A 22,591-nucleotide genomic window follows, 5' to 3' on the forward strand; every position below is an offset into this window, starting at 1 on the left:
CCATTTGCTATTTCTAGGTTATGTCATTTAGTTGAAAAAGGGTGTCACCAGTCAAGGCATGATATGACCCTTGGATGTCAACAAGTGCTTGTTTATCAATTCATATGTGAACATAGTATAATATTGTAACTGACAAATTAGTGTATTGACACATGATTTGATATCTCAGAAAAAGTCACAGCTGCAGCAATATTTCTGAAACATTTGTAGATATTGGTTAATTAGCAAGCTAGACTTGTGATGGGATCGAAACGGTTAAAAAATAGACCGATAATAATGCATTTTTCAAAGTCAAAAAATATAAAATTCTAATGCAATTTATTTGATTGGAAAGTGCTGGCCATACTATTGAAGTCCCCATTTTGAATTCTGGTATTTATAAATATGTGATTTTCTTTAAATAGTAATAAACAAGAATGTGTCCATAGTACATAGATGCCCCATCCGCACTATCATTTTCTATGTTCAGTGGATAGTGAAAATGGGGTAAAAACTCTAATTTGGCATTAAAATAAGGAAGATCATCTCATAGCGAACATGTGTCCTAAATTTTAATAGTTGATTGGACTTCAACTTCATCAAAAACTACCATGACCAAAATCTTTAACCTGAAGAAGACGGATGAACGGACAGAAACAGATGGGCGCACAGACCAAAGAAATAATGACAATAAATGGGGCATAAAAATAGCAGTGTCCAAAAAAGTCTTATACCGGTCAAAATTTTATTCTATTCAAATGTACGAAATAAAAAAATGCTTGAGATTTACAATTGACTGCAGAAACATATCTATGGCACCAAACAGATTTGATAATCTAAAAGTTGGTGTATTAAATTAAGTAAAGCAATATTTTTCTAACAGGGAAGTGTAACAATACTTACAATCTTTGTAGATTATTTGTCTGTGAAAATAATCCATCTGGTAAATGTTTGATTTTATTACTGTGTAAAAATCTGCAAAAGATTTAAATGAACTTTGTATTACATATGCTAGAAAACATGAAAACACAAAAATCTGTTCTTGTGTAACACAGAAAAAAATAATCACTCAAGCAGAATATTCAGATAACAAAGGGGAATAACAGTACATGTCAACTCTACCAAAAATTAAATTGCTTCTGTAAAATAATATTGAATCAACAGATATATTTGCATGAAATTTTTTGATTAACTTCAGTAATTTATAAATTTTAAGCAGGTTAACATTGCTTTTTTCCAGCTATCTGAAATTTCCACACTACATAACTTTTTTATAGTTAATTTCCCAATGCTTGTTGACCCCACTGCATTTTTGAGCCTGCTCCTAGCAATTGAACCGTAGCTCATAGGTGACTGGTCCTTATGTTATTTTTTTACTATGGTCCACAAATAGTCAAAAAATAACATAAGGACCCATGAGCTACTGTTCCACAGCTAGCCTGCTCCAAGTCAGGAGCTTCTAGCCTTTGCAAGCCTTGTATGTTTTTTTTTCAATTTAAGTTCAATCAGTTACATGTTTCAAAATTTAGTGTAATGTCCATTATCATTGAACTAGTACACATTTGTGTTTAGGGACCAGCTAAAGCCCGCCTCCAGGTGCATTATTTCCTCACTGTGTTGAAGACCCATTGGTGGCCATTGGCTGTTTTCTATTCTTTGGACTGTTAGTTGTCTCTTTGACTCATTCCTTATCTCCATTCTTAATTATAGGTTTATTATATAAATTGCAATGCTTGAGCAAATTTTAATACATGTACAACCAAAGCTAGCAAGTCAAACAAAGTCTACAAGCAATAGGAAATTAGCTCTTAAAATAACCTATCAATCTATGTTTATTGTTGGCAACAGCATATAACGCATACCATATTGGGAATATTTACATTTAATACAAGATCATTTCATAGGATGAAATATTTCCCCACTAAGACTGGAGCAGATAGTGTTTTTTCTTCCTGCTTAACAGATATGTGTCTTGCTGAGAAGCAGCAACATGTCTGAACTTTTAATTTAGGAATTTCACATTTTTTTCTCAAGGTTTACCATGTTATTTTTTGTCCTTAATTTTCTAAATGTGGTACATAAACTTGATAAAAGTAAGTTATATACTTACAACTGTTCTAAATTTTGAGTATCAGCAAACACATCTCTTTCAATTTCTTCTAATTCATTCTGATATAAATATCTACAACAAAGCATAGAAAATAAGAAACATGCTTTTTATAATAAATATAAGTTCAAAATACTACTCTCACAAAATTTAAGCTAATGAATGTGATATTATGAGATTGATGAAATTATCAAAAACCTAAAAAAAAAACCACGGGGATGTCATTTCCCTTCTGGGGGAGGGTTGTCTCATTTGTAATTATATACTACATCTTCTTATTTTTATACAGAAGCATTGCCATGTAGGTTTTTTTCCCCTATGTTAACAGAAATCTCTTCAGAATTTAAAACTACACTGCAATAATATATAACTTTTTTTGTTTGCCAGAAGATTTGTGATCAACTCAATTAATAAATCTACATAGAACATGATGTTCAGTGGTTGAGGTTCATACATGTTTCTCATTTCTCTTTTTTTATATAGTTTAGACTATTGGTTTTCCTGTTTGATTGGTTTTACACCAGTCATATTTGGGGTCCTAAATCAAAATTATAGCTAGCTGTTCAGTGTGTGCCAAGGCTCTGTGTTGAAGACCGTACTTTGACCTTAATGGTTTACTTTTACAAAATGTGACTTGGATGGAGAGTTGTCTCATTGGCACTAAATATCTTTTTATATATATTAAACATGACAGGTCAGTTTGTATCTAAATGGAAAATAATATTTGCATGTTCAGCAACAAAATTGAACTTAATTAGAGATGTGAGTGTTTGTGTAAGTTCAATTTTTATACCAGTGCAATATAAATTATCATACTTACAAAAAACGTAAATTTGTAAGACCTTCAAATACACCGTTTGTCAGTCTTCTTAGCTTATTGTTATTTAATAATCTGAAAATATAAAAGCAAATATAATTCTTTTTTTAGTACATTAAATATGGGTAAAATTAAAGTTTGGCTATTCTTTATATACATGTACTAATGACACAGCATTTTGGAAACTTATAATACTGTGAAGTGTCTTGTTAAACAGTCTTTTGAAAGGACGCAAGGACTATGTTTTTAAAATTATGCTTTTTAAATACAATATACCAGTAATAAGTACCATTTAAAAGCAAGCAAAGTTTACTTAATTATGAAAGCTTAGGCCACACAACATTTGATTTTCTTGTTTGTATATCTATCAAATATTCTAGATTATACTTCTTCAAAAGATTTTTTGAATATTACTGTTAATCTAATAATCAAAATGTATCTTCCTCAGAAGGAATCTTTCAAATCAATATATAGATGGCTTTAAATATCTACTTAGTGGATTCAATGACAATATGGGTACCAATAAACTTTGTATAAGTCAAAAAAAGTTTTGTAATTTTAGCTGTAATTAATTCATCATCATGATCATCTACATCAAGTTTCACCAGAAAGTAGAGCCATACCATTGCAATCCAATCTGTTCTTCTTTCATCACATGACCCTGACCTTTCATTTTTGATTTGAATAATGTTTAACCAGACATTTGATCATATTTGATGGAGATTGTATGCTATTCTTAAAACTATACTGTGCCTAAAAATTAATCTCAAAATTTGTGACCTTGACCCTTTATATCAAATAATTTCAATAGAATTCTCAATGGTCAAGTTTGAAGAAGGTTGGGTCATACATCTATGGTTGGATGCAAGAACAGAGTTTGTACCATACATATAAGCTTTTATCTTCTAAGTATACATTAAGCTGTAACAATTGACATTTGAAATTTGTCCAGACCTCTATTTGAACCAATATTAAGCATTGATGAAAGTGAATCAGTGGGGGACTCTAATGTGAGGGGGAGATCTAGTTACTACTTATAAAACCAAATCTAAAGGTGAAGTGAACGAGTGGGGATCTCCTCCTGAATGAGAGGGGGAGATCTAGTTACTACTTATAAAACCAAATCTAAAGGTGAAGTGAACGAGTGGGGATCTCCTCCTGAATGAGAGGGGGAGATCTAGTTACTACTTATAAAACCAAATCTAAAGGTGAAGTGAACGAGTGGGGATCTCCTCCTGAATGAGAGGGGGAGATCTAGTTACTACTTATAAAATAATAAAAACGAACAATTATTATTCCTGTTGTTTTATGAACTATCATGATTCCTGCAGATGGCTTATTACCAAAAATACTGCATAATCTTACTGATGGATATTATCTGAAGATGGTAAAATCTTCCTTGATGAACTGATATCATGCAATAAGGAACTCAAGAAATCATAAACAATAAGTTTCTGATGATTGAAACATTTCATACTTGTCTACTGTTGATTATGTTTTTGGGTGGTATTTTGACACCACTTAGGAAACATTAGGTAGTCCTTAATAAGCAGTCATAATAGCTGTTATAATTTGGTAATCTATAATAGCATTTGTCGTTGAAAATCTTTTAATTCTGGACACGATTTTATCCATTCAAGTGTTCTAGCACCCATGAATATCTAATATTCCATTGCATTTTATTCTTTCCAAAGTTTTTTGTTTTCAATTTAAGAAAAGAATTGTTCTCTTTAACATGTGTTGAAGTGTAATGTGGCACTATCAGCCAGTCTATGGTGGCATTAAGGATCTATCTTGTGTAAGATATGATAAGAACTGCCTATGTATCACACAGAAACATAGCCAGATGCCCTCATTATTTCAATTACTGTAAATTGTTTTCTACTTAAAGCCAATACATTTGTTGATATTAATCTTACATTGAATCTTGATGAGTGGGGAGATTCATTGTAAAAGATATATGCTTTCTCTTCTACAGTACTTCCTGAACATCAAAATTAATTTCCTGTTTCATTTATTGCAATTTCAGCAATAAACTTTAACAACACTTTCAAATTCATCTTATACTAATAACACATTTGCCAGTTTTAAAGAAAACAAGGTAATGTAAACTAAGTTTGATTCGATACTTTTAAGTTCAAGTTCCAAATTCTCTTACAAGGAATCTATTCAATCAATAGTTCCTAGTGGTGAAGTTGAAGTCATCACTTTGAAAAAGACACTGTCACAAGTTGGTTGGCCGTTACAGAATATGGCAATAGATATGTTCTAATTGTTGTAATCAATTCCTTTCACTCTTCCATGAATGTGACATCATATAATGAGAAACATGATGGACAAGGAGCTGATTACCATTCAGGAGTGTCTGGGATCTCCCCAGTTTATGGTGGAGTTTATGTTCTATGAATGTGACATCATATAATGAGAAACATGATGGACAAGGAGCTGATTACCATTCAGGAGTGTCTTGGATCACCTCAGTTTATGGTGGAGGCAGCTCTGAGTCTTTAGTTTTCATATTGTGTTTTGGCTATTGTTGTTTGTCTTTTGCTCCTTTTTCATATTTTGCCATTGCTTATCAATTTTTTATCAACTTTCGAGTGTGAATATCCCTTTTTTCATCTTTCTTTCCCAAACTAAAATTTTTTTTTAAAATTTTTTTTAAAATATTACAGACCTTCAAAAGCATAAAGGAACATCAATATCACAAAAGTGGACATTTCAGTTTTTAAAAATCAAAGGAACTGTAAGCAAATCCTACAAAAGTATACTCCTTAGAGTGGGGTGCTCATTTTCGCCACATCTTTCCATGTTTTCTACAGTTTTTGTTCAGGTCTAAATGTTTTTGAAGTATACTGATATTTGTATATGAAGATAACTTCAAATGCAAAATATACTTAAGCTTGAAAACCGGTTTGTTTTAAGAAAATCATCTCAAAAGTTAGATTAAAGGGTGTTTTAAATTTCCGGATGTTTTGCCAATGGGGGACACATATTCGCCGTTTTTACATATCTATTTAAAATCAAATAACCGCAGCTTTTAACAATTTTTATCAAATCAATTGCATTATAGATGAATAGCAGACATTTCAAAGGTATAAAGAATTCAAAATTAGGGCATTCAGTCAAATATTTACTTAGAAATACTTCTTTGAAATCGTGTTTTTTAATCAGGAAATTGTCCGAAAATCGTTGTCCGTTTTTTGGTCATTTTCGGTAGGAGCCGCAATTTTGTCTCAGTTTAAAAAAATATTATATTTGTTATAAAAATATAATTTACGGGTACATTTCTTCCATTTCAGCCATCCTTTGAAGTTTTTACACCTCAAAATCCTTAAACGGCGAAATTGTGTCCCCGGCGAAAATGAGCACCCCACTCTACTCCTTGAATTCATCTTCATGTACAAAGTATTTACCCTTGACCTTGTAGACTGACATTCAAACCTTAATTTGCAACATTTTTTGTGGTTGCCTCAATAATATCAAGCACCATTAATATCCTTTGTGACATACATTTTGTACTCTGTGATGGGGTTCAACAGTAATATCAAGTACATGTGTACCATTAATATTCCATGCCATTTAAAAGTTCTGAGTCTTTACATGATCAAATAACTCTTAGTGTGACCTTGACTGAGTTAGAAAATATTCCAATCTTATTCAAGAGACATAATACAACAACAATCATAATCATAAACATCAAATATCATTAATATCCTTCAAGACAATCAAAAGATTTGGACACCACTTTGTTCCGTTCCATATGGGGATTTAAACTTGACGTTGCTGACCATGAACCTGAAAAGTAATATTGCCACTTAATATTTCGTAATTTTATCGCTTAATATCATAGGTTCCATTGTGCTCTTGAAGTGCAACAATTAGAATATTACATTTTAAATATTGAATATATCTATTGTCCTTTTTTAAATTATGCTCTTTTTCTAAAAACTAATTTCTTTTAGTAGATTGCAACCGTCACTCAATGTTGGTAATAAAATAATTTTGGTCCTATGGTGTTTTCATGGTTTTTTTGTAAGATAATTAAATGTATTTGGCTTTCAATATTTTGGTATTGAGATAATTTAATGTAAGTTATTCCAGAATGACATAATTTCATTACTTTATTAACCTACCCTTGAACAAAACCATTGGCAAATGAAGCCTTCAATTCAAAGAAATCTTAGCTGAAACATCCTGGATAGCCCTGTTTCCTCCATTATGACGCTTTTTGACGCCACCCCCTTTACTCCATAATGACGCCTTTTAGCGCCTGTGTAGTACCTCAGTTGAAAAGCTTTGACTACAAAAAGTCTGCATCAGACTTAAAAAAATTTGTATACAATATGAAAAGGATATTCATGAGATTTCATTGCTGAAATACTGGTTAATACTTTAAACCTGATGATTTTTTTTATCGAAAAAATCCTATGCGAATCAAGTATGCGAGGAAAAAAAATCCATGGAGGAAAGGGTTAAAATAGATTTAACACTGAAAAAATGGCAACTTTGAATTGTGGTTAAATTCAAAAACCTTGTCAATGAGTATCTACATCAATATCTTAGTGTAAAACTAATAAGATCTGGTATGATTGTCAATGAAACGACTCACATGATATAAAAGTAAGCAACTATTGATCACTCTACGACCTTCACAATTAGCAAAACCCATATCCGATAGCAATCTTTAACAGGCTAGTCAAATGTAAGAAAATTCAAGCTAAAAGGAGTTTTTACTTCTAATTTTATTTTATTGCTGATGGCATTGGTATTTGGTAGTCGTGGTCAAATCTATTTACAGCATATCTAATTTGAATAAGTTTTAAGATATATATTTATGTTAAAGACCATTTGTTGACCTATACAAGATGTCATTTTAATTAGATTAATTGTGTTTTATATAATATTGCTGTCTCATTAAAATCTCAAACACATCAATTTATTCATACTTAAGACCCATAAAAAGTAATACATAAAGAAACATCACTTGAAAATAGTGCTTGAACAACTTGAACTTTGATAAATAATGAGTGATGATATCTGTCGCTTTGGAAAGGTAAGCAAGCACATCCTGTTCTGCATGCTTCGCCTCTCACACTGACCATTGATCAATGGCAGTAAATATTTGTAACTAGGTGTATCAAATAGTTGTCTTGGATAATCTTCCTTGCTTTGAAGAGTATAAAGTATATTAATAATATCTAGCAGTTATGTTCCAATCAAATCTGTTTGGAGAAATAACTGAGTAATCTCTATAGCTCTTTAAAACACATAAAATCAAAATCAAAATAGCAGGTGCACAACTTCAGGTAATTGTAGAGGAATTTGTACAAGATTGGTTGAATTCTAAATTACCATTTTCAAGTTGCACTTTAACATAAAGCACGATATTGATACCAACAGAAGATGACAGATAAGTGATCCCTATATATATGTCTCTTCTGACTGTTCAGTCAGTCCAAGCTTCAATGTTGATTAATAAGTAAAAATAGAAGGTTCTTGTCTTGTGGTCATGTGAATTTTGTTACTGTGCTTTTTCAGTAGGCTTTGGGGTATCACAATAACAATTGCACAAACAGTTTATCAAATTGCAGTTTGAATACTTCTCCAACAAACTGATCAACTGGTAAAATGTGCTTAATACAAATTAAAATAATGACTTACTATAATATTTATAGTCACTAGTTAAAAAAAGCTCATTTATAGTAAGTGAAGTCATTATTTTATTTGAATTTCATGATAAAGATAATAACAAACTAGAGTTACTTTTTATATCACTGCATTCACAACATACTAACAACCTTTCATTGAAGCTATTTAATAAAATATATAACCAGTTAATTAGTTTGTTGGAGAAGAATTCAAATTGCAATTTGATAAACTGATTGAGCAATTGCTATTGTGATACCCCCAAAGGTTGCTGAATAAGCACAGTAAATCAAAACTATTTTCACTGTATATATATTACAAGTCTTGAATCAATAAAGCAACACACCAAAGTATTACTGTTTACAATCAAAAGTGCATTTTGTGCATCACAACAAAATATTACTGCATTATTAACAGCTAAAGGCATAAAACAAACATTACATCATATAGGATGTTAAAGTGAGCTATTGTTGGGTGAATTCTTTACTTATGGTATTTAGAATATAATAATAGAATGAAATATGTATAACATAAATCTCAGATAATTTGTAATAAAATAACGATATAAATAAAATATACATTTCTCAGTTTTACACATGAGAAATGATTGTATAATAATTAATGTAAAAAGATGATCCTTGGAGGGTGAACAAACTATCAAAATATTTATCTCTGTGTACTATCTTCATTCAGTGATTAACACATTATTACATCAGGATGTTTTAGGAGGAAATAAATCACAAAAACATCTGATTCATACGTTATACCAGACAATCTTGTAAACAATCTCTGTAGTAAATATCTTTCAGAGGATTGCTACTTCCGAAGCAAGACAGCTCTGCAATGTCAAAAAAAAGAAGGAAAAAAAGATTGCTCATTCATGTGATGCATGTTTTGACACAATCAAAGGATTATTACTTATCAAGCTGCAAGATAAAAATTCAAAACTAAAAAAACAAATAGGAAAAAAAGCTTCAAACAAAATAAAACTTGAAAATCATTGAACAGTCCATGACAGACATACCTCTATTAAACAGAAATAATCTGTCAGAACTGGTCATTGAGACAAAGATTTGAAGAAATATAAAAAGAACACTGTACAGATCTTTGTTGACAGAGATACAGCTTCTTTTTTTTTTTATCCTTTTGAGTATAATATATTTGCCTATAAATGCATAGCCAATTTTTAAGGGAAAAAATAAGCAAGTTGTAGCAATAAAAATGACAAATATGATATGATATAAAAAGGTTTTCTTCACCTTTCCCATAAGAAGTTGTACATTAAAGATTTTTTTTGCATGAGAGATCAAAACTGATGGATGAAAAAACAAGGTTTTTAAACAAGTTCTCTCTTATTTTCATAGAAGAACTGAAAACTACATTGAAAAGAAATATGGTGAAAGAGGATCCCTATAAATAAATGTATCATGCAGGAGACCCAAAACTTTCCTTATTCTAATGAAATGGAAATGTTCTCTGAAAATCTGGAAAACCCATAAAAAATTAAACAACAGCGATAAGAGTTTATTACGCAAGTTACCGTCATTGACCTACCACTAACAACATGCAGATTATTAATTGCACAAATATTCCCACCCATACCACAAGTCTTTAGGGACAAAAACTATTTGTCAACAGTCTTGATTATACAACGAAACCAAGAGCAGATGTAATTTAATTCAAATGTTAACCATGCATTCATCGTAAACACATTATCAAATCATATGAAAATTATTACCACATATGACAAACACACTGATAAAACTTTCATAAGTAGGCTCTTAGATATTTGGCATACCTTGGATTTCTAAGTCAATATTTTTTGTCCTAGGTTTTCAAAATATGATCTAATCATTTACTTATTTATCTATTTAAAACGTTTACTTTTGGACTATGAAATTAATTTCATACTACCAAACAAAAATTTCAAAAATGTTTAATAACTGTGCATTCTCTCCTTATACATACACATACAATAGAATTCCTCTGCCTTTGCGGAAATATGTATTTACACAAGAATCCAAATAAGAATGTATGGTATGGTCTCCTGAAATGTCAGGACAAAAATTAAATGGACTGTGCATCATGATAAGGTTCACAATACATGTTTATAAAGAGACAATTTTGGTTCATAGTATTTTTTCATATTTTGAAACTTAGAAAAGAATGACCCACCTTTAATGTAAGGTACAGTGACTTTATCACTAAAATGTAATGAACTGTGCAAAAAATTGTAATGTCTTTCAGACATACCTATAATACCCAAGTTACTGTACATTAAATGTAGGTCATTGTGACTTAAATGTAAAGGAACTGTGTTGCAGTCTTCAATATTTGATCTGAAGGTAAAACCTTATAAGCATATAATTTGAGAAATACAAAATTAAACTAAAGGTTGCCATAGTTTAAATTGTAAGTCCTACAACATAATACGTCGCTTTGACATATTCACCATTTCCTTTCTCAATTTTATGCATATAAAACTAGGGTTTCCTGCATTTTCTTGTTCTAATTCAAAAAGGACTGCAGTTAAAAATTTCTTTTTTTCTATTTAATGGAAGAGTTCATTGCCAGTGGTTGGTTTAATTTAATCTGTTGTATTGTCTTAATATTTTTTGCAATTCTTGTTAAATTTCTTATGTATCACTTAATACCCAACTTTAGAAGTCGCTCATTCCTTAAATGTAGGTTAACAAGACTGGAATAACCTCAGTTAATAAACCTTGTACTGCCAACATGTGTTAACATTTTCACTGAACTAGTACAAATTTTGTTTAGGGGCCAGCTGTACCTGCACTCGATTATCACGCTGTGTTAGAGACCCATTGGTGGCCTTCTGTTGTTATCTACCTATGGTCATTTGTTGTTTCTTTGACACATTCCCCATTTCCATTCTCAATTTTACCATGTTTATCAGATACTGCTGTTAACTGACACTGAATGGAATCTTCACTGCATCAGTAGGAGTACATGACATGAAGAATTAAGTATACTATAAATTGCTACTAAATCGAAATTCCTGCTAGGTAATTCTATTGTTAGATTTAATGTATAGTGTAGGAGGAGAGATCATGTGGATTTTGAAACGTCAGTAATATAACACTTGTTTTACATAGATTATACAGTAGACAGACAAAAAAAAGTAACACTAGATGCCAATCTTAATGTCCAGTGGCAAATATGTAATGCATGTTCAGGACGAGATTGTACTTTCATTGAAGATCACTAAGATTTTCAAAATTAAAAGCAAAGCATTTTCTCTAGAAAAGACTGCATGATGTTTTGTTGTATGAGGGTCGGAAGGACCTTTTTATTGGAATTAAAGATTCAGCCGTTTCATTTGTGGGAATTCAGGGAACTCTATTTTTGATCGGAATTTTGGAATTATGGATTAAATAACCCACCCAGTATACTGCTATAAGGGAACTAACATATTCTTTTCATAGATATTCAGGATATGGCATTTATTTTCTCAGGAATTTAGGATAAGATCCCTCCTTTCTATGTTCTACACGTAATGTGTTTAGACAAATATCCCGACTTTGATTTAAGGTCATGAAATTAACATAAGCAAAATCATATCATTCACTCAAGTCTAAAAGGATATTTCTGAAGGCATTCTTGTTGAATTTTACATTATATTAACCAGTTAAACATTTATCTATAAAACAAATAATTAACTCTATATAAGATTATTATAAAACAACAAAAAGTGCTGTATAAAAACAAGATGCAATCATCAATGTATAACATGATCAAATGGCATGTGGCATTCAAATACATGTACATCTTTAAAAGCACAGCAATCAAATACATGTACATCTGTAAAAGCACAGCAATCAAATCATATTCCACAATTTAGATGTATGTATAATGGGTATATCACATGAAGCATACAATCGTTTGAGGCTGCCAGATGGAAGCACCTGCTTGTCTGGTGATTGTATTAATTGTCTAACAATGAATATAGACTATCTGATTCATTGTTGCACATAAAACTGTATGTAACTGCCAAACAATATACAGATCACCAAAGGTTATGTAACTTATATACTAATAATATAACATCTGATGATGTAGCAAAAAAAATATGTTCTCATCCAAACTTCCTTTATTTATGTAGTGTTTAAAGTATCTTTTAAGAAGGATGTACACATATAGCTAGTAAGCCCACAAACTGGCACAAAATAAAATTAAAAAATATATTATTTAAGGAATGACTGTAATATTTTTTCTGTCTATTAAAAAACCCATAAAAAATGTGGTGCACACAGAATTATGTCTATGAGATGATAAACAAATCGAAGTCAGCCAATCAGAAGCTGGTTACATTCAAAATTGAATTAATAAAGATTGGTGAAAATAATTAAACATGCTTTTTTGAAACTATAAATTATTTTGGTACTTTTCAGAGTTTTACCAGAGAAAATAAGATCATAAATTAGTGTGATTTTTAATAAATTGATGAAAATTATCTCATTTTATCTGCTGATGATAATTTTTTTTACAAATACAGAACTGACATTTGTATTAATAATAATCATTTATTATATATTTATCAAGACATTTATTGGAAAGAGATGATAACTCAATTAATTTCAATTTTAGATTGCAATGTGAAATGTATCTGATTTTCTATGTAGCAATAAAATAATTACAGAGACTCCATGTTATCTTTTACATTCTGAAAGTATTTTAATAAGCAGTATCTTCTTGCATTTTATTTCAAAATTCAAGCCTTTAGTTTTATTTCTTCTTAATATTTACATAATTGTTTCCCCTGTAGTGAATACTGTAAATTCAGAAATTATTGCGAGTGTTTTTATTATTGCAAAAAAATGTGATAGGGTTATAATCACAATAATTCAAACTCTCATTTTGAAATTTTTATCATGAATTTAAGATGATTTTTTCTCAATATCACAAAAATTTTAATTGCATTTTAGTCTGAAATGACAAAACCGCAATAACACATTCACACAAAAAAATTATGAATTTACAGAAGTCTTAGTAAGTCACAAGTGTAATTTCATTTAAAGCCAATGCTGAAAGACTTTTGCTCTTTCCATTCTAGATAAAATCAAGTCTATAACTAAGTCAGAAACCTGGGCAACCCAAGATAAAATCATCCCTTTATCCACTCTTTTTGGATAAATATATTTGTTGATGGAAAGAAGGTAAAAACAACTAGGGCATTATTAGTGATTGTTTGATTGTTTGTGTTTTACGTCCACTTTGAGCACTATTGTCTATTTCATAACAGTCAGTTTTTACTTGAGAGTTTTTATTAGGGGAGGAATACTGGAGTCCACAGAGAAACCCCAGACCTTCATCAGAAAAAGTGGAAATCCGAGTATAATAAGTTTGGAAACAAGCACACCTGCAGTGTTTCAATCTTACAACCTAATGGGTAAGTTCAAGGGGTTAGGCTATTCTGTAGACATCCATGCTATTTAATGTTGTCAACTTTTACCATATATTTCTTATTATACATATAAAGTTATACTTACAAAGTATCTATTTTATGTAATCCTATAAATGATCCTCTGTTCAATTGTGATAAACTGTTAAATCTTAGATCTCTGCAAAGAAACAGAAGCAGTTATACACACATGCCAAGCAAACCAACAACACAACAAAGTCAATACAATCATGGTCATATTTATCATTCATACTTATCATTCATGTAATACATAGGCTAGCTTAATTATGTGCAGCGAGTGCTGAGGTCATGGTCATACCAATCATTCATGTAAAAATACGCTAGCTTAACAATTGAAAGCTAAGATCATGGTCATACCAATCATTCATGTAAAAATAGGCTAGCTTAACAATTGAAAGCTAAGATCATGGTCATACCAATCATTCATGTAAAAATAGGATAGCTTAACAATTGAAAGCTAAGGTCATGATGGTCATACTTATCATTAATGTAATACATCAGCTAGCTTATAACAAGTGAAAGTTAAGGTCATGGTCAGACTTATCATTTAGGTAATATATAGGCTAGATTATCCAGTGACAGCCAAGGTCATGGTCATACTTATCATTCATGTTATACATAGGCTAGCTTAATCCGTGAAAGCTAAGGCCATGGTCATACTTTTCATTTATGTAATGCATCAGCTAGCTTAATCAGTGAAAGCTAAGGTCATGGTCATACTTATCATTCATGTCATACATAGGCTAAATTTACCAGTGAAAGCTAAGGTCATGGTCATACTTATCATTCATGTCATACATAGGCTAAATTTACCAGTGAAAGCTAAGGTCATGGTCATACTTATCATTCATGTTATACATAGGCTAGCTTTACCAGTGAAAGTTATGATAGCTGCTCATTCAAATAAGTGGCAAGCAAATGTACATACAATGTGATCACATCTAATGCTTATCAGACATTGCTTACCAATGAATTATTTACTAAGAATTCATTTATATTTGTTGGTACAAATTTCAGATAACTGAGAAAAAAATGTACGTTCCTGGCAATTTGATTGTGATTTTGTCAAGTTCTGCATGTATTAAAACAGCATATTCTGTATTTAGTTTTAAATGGTCTTAAATTTGTTGTTCACCCTAACCTATAAAATCAGCAAAAATTAGTACCTCACAAAATAAAATGAATCCAAAATAGGTCAATGAAAGTGTCAATATCCTAAAACCTAATATGAAATATTGAAAATGTCAACATGCATTACTCTTGGTAACCATAATAAAATGCAAAACATCCTGTAATTATAAAAGTCACTGATATTACAGCCCAAATAAACCTAATTCTGAATTCAAAAAACATAGAAAATTCAAAAACAGTATTGAAATTTCATACTGCAGTTTTTCTAAATTTATTCTGTGCAAGATATCAAAACTGACAAACTATGCTTACAGATAAAATTCGTCAGTACTAACATTATTTATATCTCATTTAAGAACTGGATAAGTGTCATGATTAGCTATTTCAAGTTTTCATACTCATATAAGCTTATACCCTCATCTTAATGATGACTTCCATTGGTATTTTTACCATGAAATAAAAGGTACACTTATCTGGCATTTTAAAAGTAATCTAAGCCGACCTTGCGAGACCCTCATGAGTAGTCAGAGTCTTTAAACACCCCCTAGTATCTTAAAAACTCTGTGAACATCTTTAATCAATTGCTTCAGATGCTTTAAATAGAAATATAACTTGTTTTTAGAATATTTGAGACAAAATTAAATCTAAAAAGACTACTGCTCAGAAGCAAATTTAAAACATATGTCTATTAAAATCAGTGTGTAAATATTTCGTAACAAACAATAACAAAAAAAACTTGTGGAGCTTTTTTCAAGTTTTATAGCAGCGCGAATAAATTATATATTTTGCAACAACGTGCCTTTGCATTTTAAATAGACACTTGAAAAAAACACCAATATTTACACCTTTCTATTGCTATTTGCTGTATGCTGCCTTCTTGATATATTTTGGTAATTTTTGTCATTTGATGGCTGATTCTTTGATTTATACCACACTTTCATTTTATTCCTGATTCTTTGATTTATACCACACTTTCTTTTTATTCCAACTAAAAGTTCTGCCCTTACTCAATAAACAAGGGTTCTGTCAAGAGGATGGGATACAGTCAAGTATTATCGTTCCCTCAAATCACAGAAATGACCAATTTTTTTGGCACACTTTTTTATAATGTAAAACAACTTATTGCAGGATAGGATATGGCCTTTACTCATCATTCAAGTTAATAAATTTTGTTTTGTTGTCAGTTTTTGGTTGCAGTCTCATTAAATAAGCACATATCATTTTTAACATTTTTTTAATCTTTTAAAATACCAAACTTAGTTGGTTTGAATGGTTTCCCCTAATAAAGAAAGTGCTCGTACAAGTAGTTTTTAGAGTTTAAACATGTATAAAACTATCACCCCAGATGCAAAATGTATACATTTTTTACATGCAAATTTTTGCTGATTTAAATTTATATTAAAAATATCTATTATCCACTGACTACTGGACTATTAAAAGAAACAGAATACTATTTCAATGAAAAACCGTATGTAAACAATATAACTTGAACAGTATAATTACTGACTTGTAACCATGAAGAATCTTGTTACAATCGCTAGTAATTTAATTGTCACTTTTCGTAACATCAAAAGACGGAGACATGGTTGGCTTTTATGATGTCATCAAAGTAAAGCAATCATCCCCTACTCTCATTCTATCATTACATGTAAACCCATTATATGAAAATTATATACCTTTACTGCTTTTCAAGTGTAAAGTTTACCTATATGTAAGATAAGTGATTTTTGATCTGTTTGGGGGTTTCTACTCGAATTCACAGACAATATATGCTGGAGGATACAATAGTGCTGTGGCTAATATTGTTTGTTTTCTTAAACTAATGTTGTTTATTTACATAAAGTGACAGTATTGAACAACCAAATGATAGATTGATGGTGCAATTCTGCATGTGCATGTACATAATAACTCAATGGAGGAAAAAGGGCATTCACTTTAAAGGGTCCTACGTAAACTATTGCCATTTTATCATTGAATGACAATAGCTATCACATGTCGGTGAATAAAGTAATGTTGTCTATTTACATAAAATGACAGTATCGAACAACAAAAATTGATAGATTGATGGTCCTTTTTTTTGCATCTCTCTGCAATTCTGCATGTGCATATATACCCATGTACAAATTAACTCCATGGAGAAAAAAGGACATTCGCTGAAAGGGTCCATAATAAACTATTCCCATTTTATCATTGAGTGATTGCATGTCAGTGACTTAGGTTTATGTTATATTGTTGCTTTTTCTCAGAATGTCCTGCGCAAGATGGGAAACCTGCCATGGTGCACAGGCCATGAGCTTTCAGATGAAGATAACTGTATCCCTCATCTATAACCCAATATAGTAAGAACAAACAGAAGTGTGGTTGAGTTGAGACACAGACATATCTATTGGTCAATCAGTTTGTGATGACCATAAGATCTCAAGAAGTTACTTTGAGTAGTTCTTCCTCATATCTCTGTTGAAAACTTCTTGTGTAAGGGGCACTGTGAAGGTGACTCCTGCTTATGGAGTCTGTATAGTGTGGTCTTGTGTAAGGGGCACTGTGAAAGTGACTCCTGCTTACGGAGTCTGTATAGTGTGGTCTTGTGTAAGGGGCACTGTGAAGGTGACTCCTGCTTATGGAGTCTGTATAGTGTGGTCTTGTGTAAGGGGCACTGTGAAGGTGACCCCTGCTTATGGAGTCTGTATAGTGCCATAGGAAATAGGAAATGACAAGGTTTTCACTGAACTGTGAATAAAACATAAAAGTACAACTTTAAAGACAAATTTATAGATAAATGAGAAAAAAATTTAAACAAATATGATTGCCATATTCTTGTGAAAATCAGAAACAAATGAATTAAATACCTTATCCTTATCATGATAAACTACTTCAATGCCTTTTATAGCACATTTTTTTATGGTGACACACAAGTCAAGTAAGAATTGCCATGTTTATTTGTCCTTATTTTTTTTTATCTAAAATGATCTTCATCTGATAAATGAGATCTTTACAATAGGTCTGTGAATGAAGGTTGTCATCTAATATTAATGTTCAACTTTATAAAAAAAAGCGCACTTTGTTCCTTAGGAGAAAGGAAGATCATCTTTAAATATTTACAAACAATGTTTATATTATGTCATGAATCAGAAACTATGAATAACATCATTATTTATCATTAAAATCACTTTTAATATTAACATCATGAATGTATATATTTAGTCCAACGTATGATAAATTATTGAAATCTAATCTTTATAATATGTCAACTTTTTTTCTCCTGTCAGGTTGTAAAACTGTATCGGCATGTCATGCTTAGGGTGTATTCATGCTGCATTTAATATTTAAAGTGATTCAAAGCAGCTTACAAATTGTATGAGCCCTTGCTGTGTGCTGTTATATTCTGACCTTAAGTTTAATTATACACCTGTATAGCCATCAACTAAATCCTCTTAGTTTTTTTGTATGCCACATTAATGAGAAAATGACATTGCTGTATACATCACCCCTGAATCTGACAGAAAAAGATAGTCTATCTGGATTAAAATGTCTATAACCTTTTTTATTCTAATGTAAAATGTTGCCACTTTGTAATTATTTTAGGAAGAATTAATAATGTAAGACTTATCTGTGAATGATTGAGCCAAATATGTGAGCCAAATATGTGTGTGAATCATTTGCTTTTCTTAATACTTCACACTTCAACATACAATTCACCTGATTTGTAGAAAATGTTCAGTAAATCCTAGTTATCTCCCATGAATAAAGGACATGTGTCCAAGATTATCTCCCCTGTTATAGACTGAATCAGTTTCTTTGAGGTTCAGGAGTTAAAATATAATCAGACATACTTACTGAAGTTATGCATCAGTTGTACAAGTCATGCACATCATAAATTTTGTTCATTTATTTATAAAAACTCATATCTTTTTAAGTATACATTTTTTGTAGTTTTGATAAAATGTAGCTTTGATATTTAAATAATTAGATAAGTTTTTTTAGAGCACACTTTGTAACTCCTTGACACATGAACTTTTAATATAAATAAATTGACTTTGAGTTATATAATGATTTCAAGTCATATTAAAATATAAAGATTAATTTTAAACTACTATCAACCTGAGACCAAAGGACAAGAATGTAAACAAATTTATATAGGTCTCCATGATATGCATATCACCTTCAATAATGGGCAAAACCCACATTGTACATATAAAGCAATAAAAGACATGACAAAATGTGAAATATTCAAAAGGGAAAATTTAAACCAACAACCTGATTTACACTATATATATGCTAATTACAACAAATGAAAAATAATAAATATATATAACTATGACAGACAGCAACCAATGACTACCAAAAAAATCACAGGGTTCTTGACAAATCACAGAATGTGGCAGAGTTAAATATGATTGTTAGGCTTTAACCCTCCCCTAACCTGGGACATTGGTGTAAAAGTACTAAATATACCCTAGATGTAAATTAAGAATATAATATAAAAGAAACGTCTAATTACAAAATAATTGTCCATCAAAGAATTAAATAATTTTGCTTTGAATTAGTAGATGTTTGTAAAACTCCATAGTGATTTCTTTTGTCTGTTTTGAATCAGTTTTGTATATGCAAGGAGTCTCATTGCATTAATTCAGGAAAAAAAACTTGAAAAAAAAAACATGAAATAGATAATACTGGAATAAGGTACTCGATGATAAATTGCTTGCTTAGCAACACTTTAAACTTAATTATCTATCCACCTGACATAGATCATATAACCTGCTATTCTCGTCCATATGAAATAGATAGTTTAATTTGACCTGACTTTTAATTTTTATTTCATTCATTCTGACCCCATAAAATTATTATTTGCCTGTTTGTTGTTTGAAATGCAGACAGTACATGCAATAAGCTGCATCATTAACTGTTATCTTTTTTTTTCAGCACAAAACCATAGAAATGAAATAGAACTCTAACAATGTCTAACAAAATCATCATTACTATTTATCAACAATTAGAATAAACTTGAGATGTCATAAGTACATATGTTCTAAAATCCCTAATAAAATTATGACACAAATTCACAAATAATAGCAACAAAAACCCAGTGTGGTTACTAAATTCCCACAATGCTAAAATAGAATCTATTTTACCATGTTTCCAAATTACTTAAATGAGGTAAGCGCCAGAAATACTTGGTAGTTGGCATCAGATTTAACAGTCATGCACATTATAATCGTGTTGATATATTTATAAAAACAAATATCTTTTAGATGATACAATAACAAACCTTTGCTCAGCTATAATGTGCATGATGAATTTGTAACTTCTTTGTCTGAGGTATTGTTTCAGCATACATTAACTTCCATATGTATGTATTAATGATGTTTAAGAGGTTTTTATTTTTTGCAATGAAAATCCGTGTGTATTTCTATTCAATTAAGAATTCATAAACAAGTTTTGAAGGTTTACTAATTGGACATACATTTTTGTAAATGCAACTTTAAAACTCAGACCCCTTATAATGATGTATTATATGTCAAACTTTTCTTATAGTTTAACCAATGGTTTAAGAGTAAAATTATTTTGAAAAATGTTTATGACATTCACAGATATGAAGCTCACTATATAACCCTTTGGACCAGTGGACCAGGTGAGCTTTAAATGGAATATTGTTCAATTCCACACATTTCACTATTGTAATGTTATTGTGGGAGTCTTTCATCAAGAATGTTAAGTTTCCTGTAACCTCACTAACAAAGAATTTACATCTATTCAAAACCTTCAGGTGCAAAATAACTAATATTTAAATAGCTGTGAATGTTTGATTGTATAATAGCATGTCTGTATCTGACATGATCATTGAACTCATTAATAAACATTTTATGTACAAACCTCACTCAATACACACTTTCATATTTTTGTCAAATTTCAAACAAAGAAAGTTCATGTACTAAAGAATGTTAACACCTAACTTGACTGCATACACTTTCATTTTTAATAATTTCTTTGTGCTTAAAAGGGATCATAACCTTTGTTGAAATAATAGGTGTAATAAACTAGCTATAGGTACTTGACCAATTATTCAACTTGACCTGCAGGTACTTTTAATTGACCTTTCAAAATCTTCAAAATTAATAATAATTTAACGAAAAGTTGAATGAAAAAGGTTAAAAATTTTGAAATAAAATTCACATAGTCTCTACATGATCAGTTTACTCTGACCTTAAACATATTTATATCAAGTAAAGACGAAAGGGCCTAAGGTGATAAGGAGGTGTCTAATAATGAAACCCCTACTGTTTGTAAAACACCTTGATAAACGATGTCCAGTCATACAAGAGATTAAACTGGTCAAATAACACAAGTTTCTTTTATTAAAAATTATTATAAATTCATGGCACATTGAAAAATGGCTGAGCTTCTGTCTTTCTCTTGATTTGAAAGATGAACCACAATGATTAAATTTTCCAGTCTAGGACAAAATTTCTTTTCATCAAACTTTGTATATCTACAATGTAATCTAGGAAATGGTATTTAACTTTAACATTCAAATTAAATTAAGATAATGTTCCCATACTTTAAATTTCCAACCCATCATCGCAAGTAATTGGCAAGGAGAAAAGTAAACAATTTAAGATTAATAAAAGATTAAGTATCTAAAATCAACAGCTACAACAGTTTATTATCTTTATAATGTCAGAGATACATCTGCAAAAGTCAGGTCTCTTTCATAGCAAATGTTCTAACAACTAGTCTCAAATAATGAATTGATTTTTTCTTATCTAATGAAGGGGTAAATTATGTATATATCTGCACATATATTCTACATTATTTCAACTTTGTAACTTAAGTACTAATTTTAAGCTAATTTTCAAACTTTCTGATACAGGTATATTTGCTTTACACGGTGGAGTCATTAAATAATTTGGTATATTCATTTATGAATAGTTTAAAAGTAAACAAAATAGTTGTAAAAGTTTAAATACTCACAACACCGTTGTATCCTTAGGAATTTGTGATGGAACTGCATCCAGCTGAGCAAACATGCATCTAACGGTAGATCTAAAACAAACACATTTGTGAGGACAGTCACTTTGTTGTAAATCAACACACATAAAACAAGTTAAGAAAATTATCACATTTGTTAGGTACGTCGACATAGTAGCTAGTATTTATTTTCCTGTGTTTGTACCAAAATACAGGTGAGGTAATGTTGACATTAACTTGGTGCACGTTGTGTTACCTCTCACAAACACAGTGCGTTACATCCACAGTAAAATAGTTCGTAACGTTTTGGTTGAGTAGTTCAATGAAAAAGGAAATGTATTTATAACTACAGTAAGATCCGTGTTCACATAGTATCACTGAGTAAATAGACGCTTCTTGAAATACACATTGGGATTTTTATCACATTTGTGTAGGGATTTCACTATGTTTCCAAAGTTAATATTTGCGGTAATTATGAATTACAACACCGTGTAATATT

General features: G+C 30.6%; 1 protein-coding gene across 2 annotated transcripts in view; it reads right to left on the reverse strand.

The window, feature by feature from the left end:
• Window positions 1-22,388, reverse strand: part of LOC143068153 (peroxidasin-like) — a 41,005-nt gene extending 18,617 nt beyond the window's left edge. Inside the window, exons 1-5 of one of the 2 annotated variants that reach the window (XM_076241972.1) lie at window positions 22,096-22,388; window positions 14,063-14,134; window positions 2,907-2,978; window positions 2,090-2,161; window positions 883-954 (exon numbers count right to left, since the gene is read on the reverse strand). In XM_076241972.1, the coding sequence (XP_076098087.1) occupies window positions 883-954; window positions 2,090-2,161; window positions 2,907-2,978; window positions 14,063-14,134; window positions 22,096-22,265 (458 nt within the window). In that variant the 5' untranslated portion in view covers window positions 22,266-22,388. The remainder of the gene's footprint in view (window positions 1-882; window positions 955-2,089; window positions 2,162-2,906; window positions 2,979-14,062; window positions 14,135-22,095) is intronic. The other variant, XM_076241980.1, reaches the window with a different exon arrangement.
• Window positions 22,389-22,591: the final 203 nt, after the last annotated feature.

Source organism: Mytilus galloprovincialis, chromosome 1 (genome assembly GCF_965363235.1).
Source record: "Mytilus galloprovincialis chromosome 1, xbMytGall1.hap1.1, whole genome shotgun sequence".
In the NCBI taxonomy this organism is placed as follows: Eukaryota; Metazoa; Mollusca; class Bivalvia; order Mytilida; family Mytilidae; genus Mytilus; species Mytilus galloprovincialis.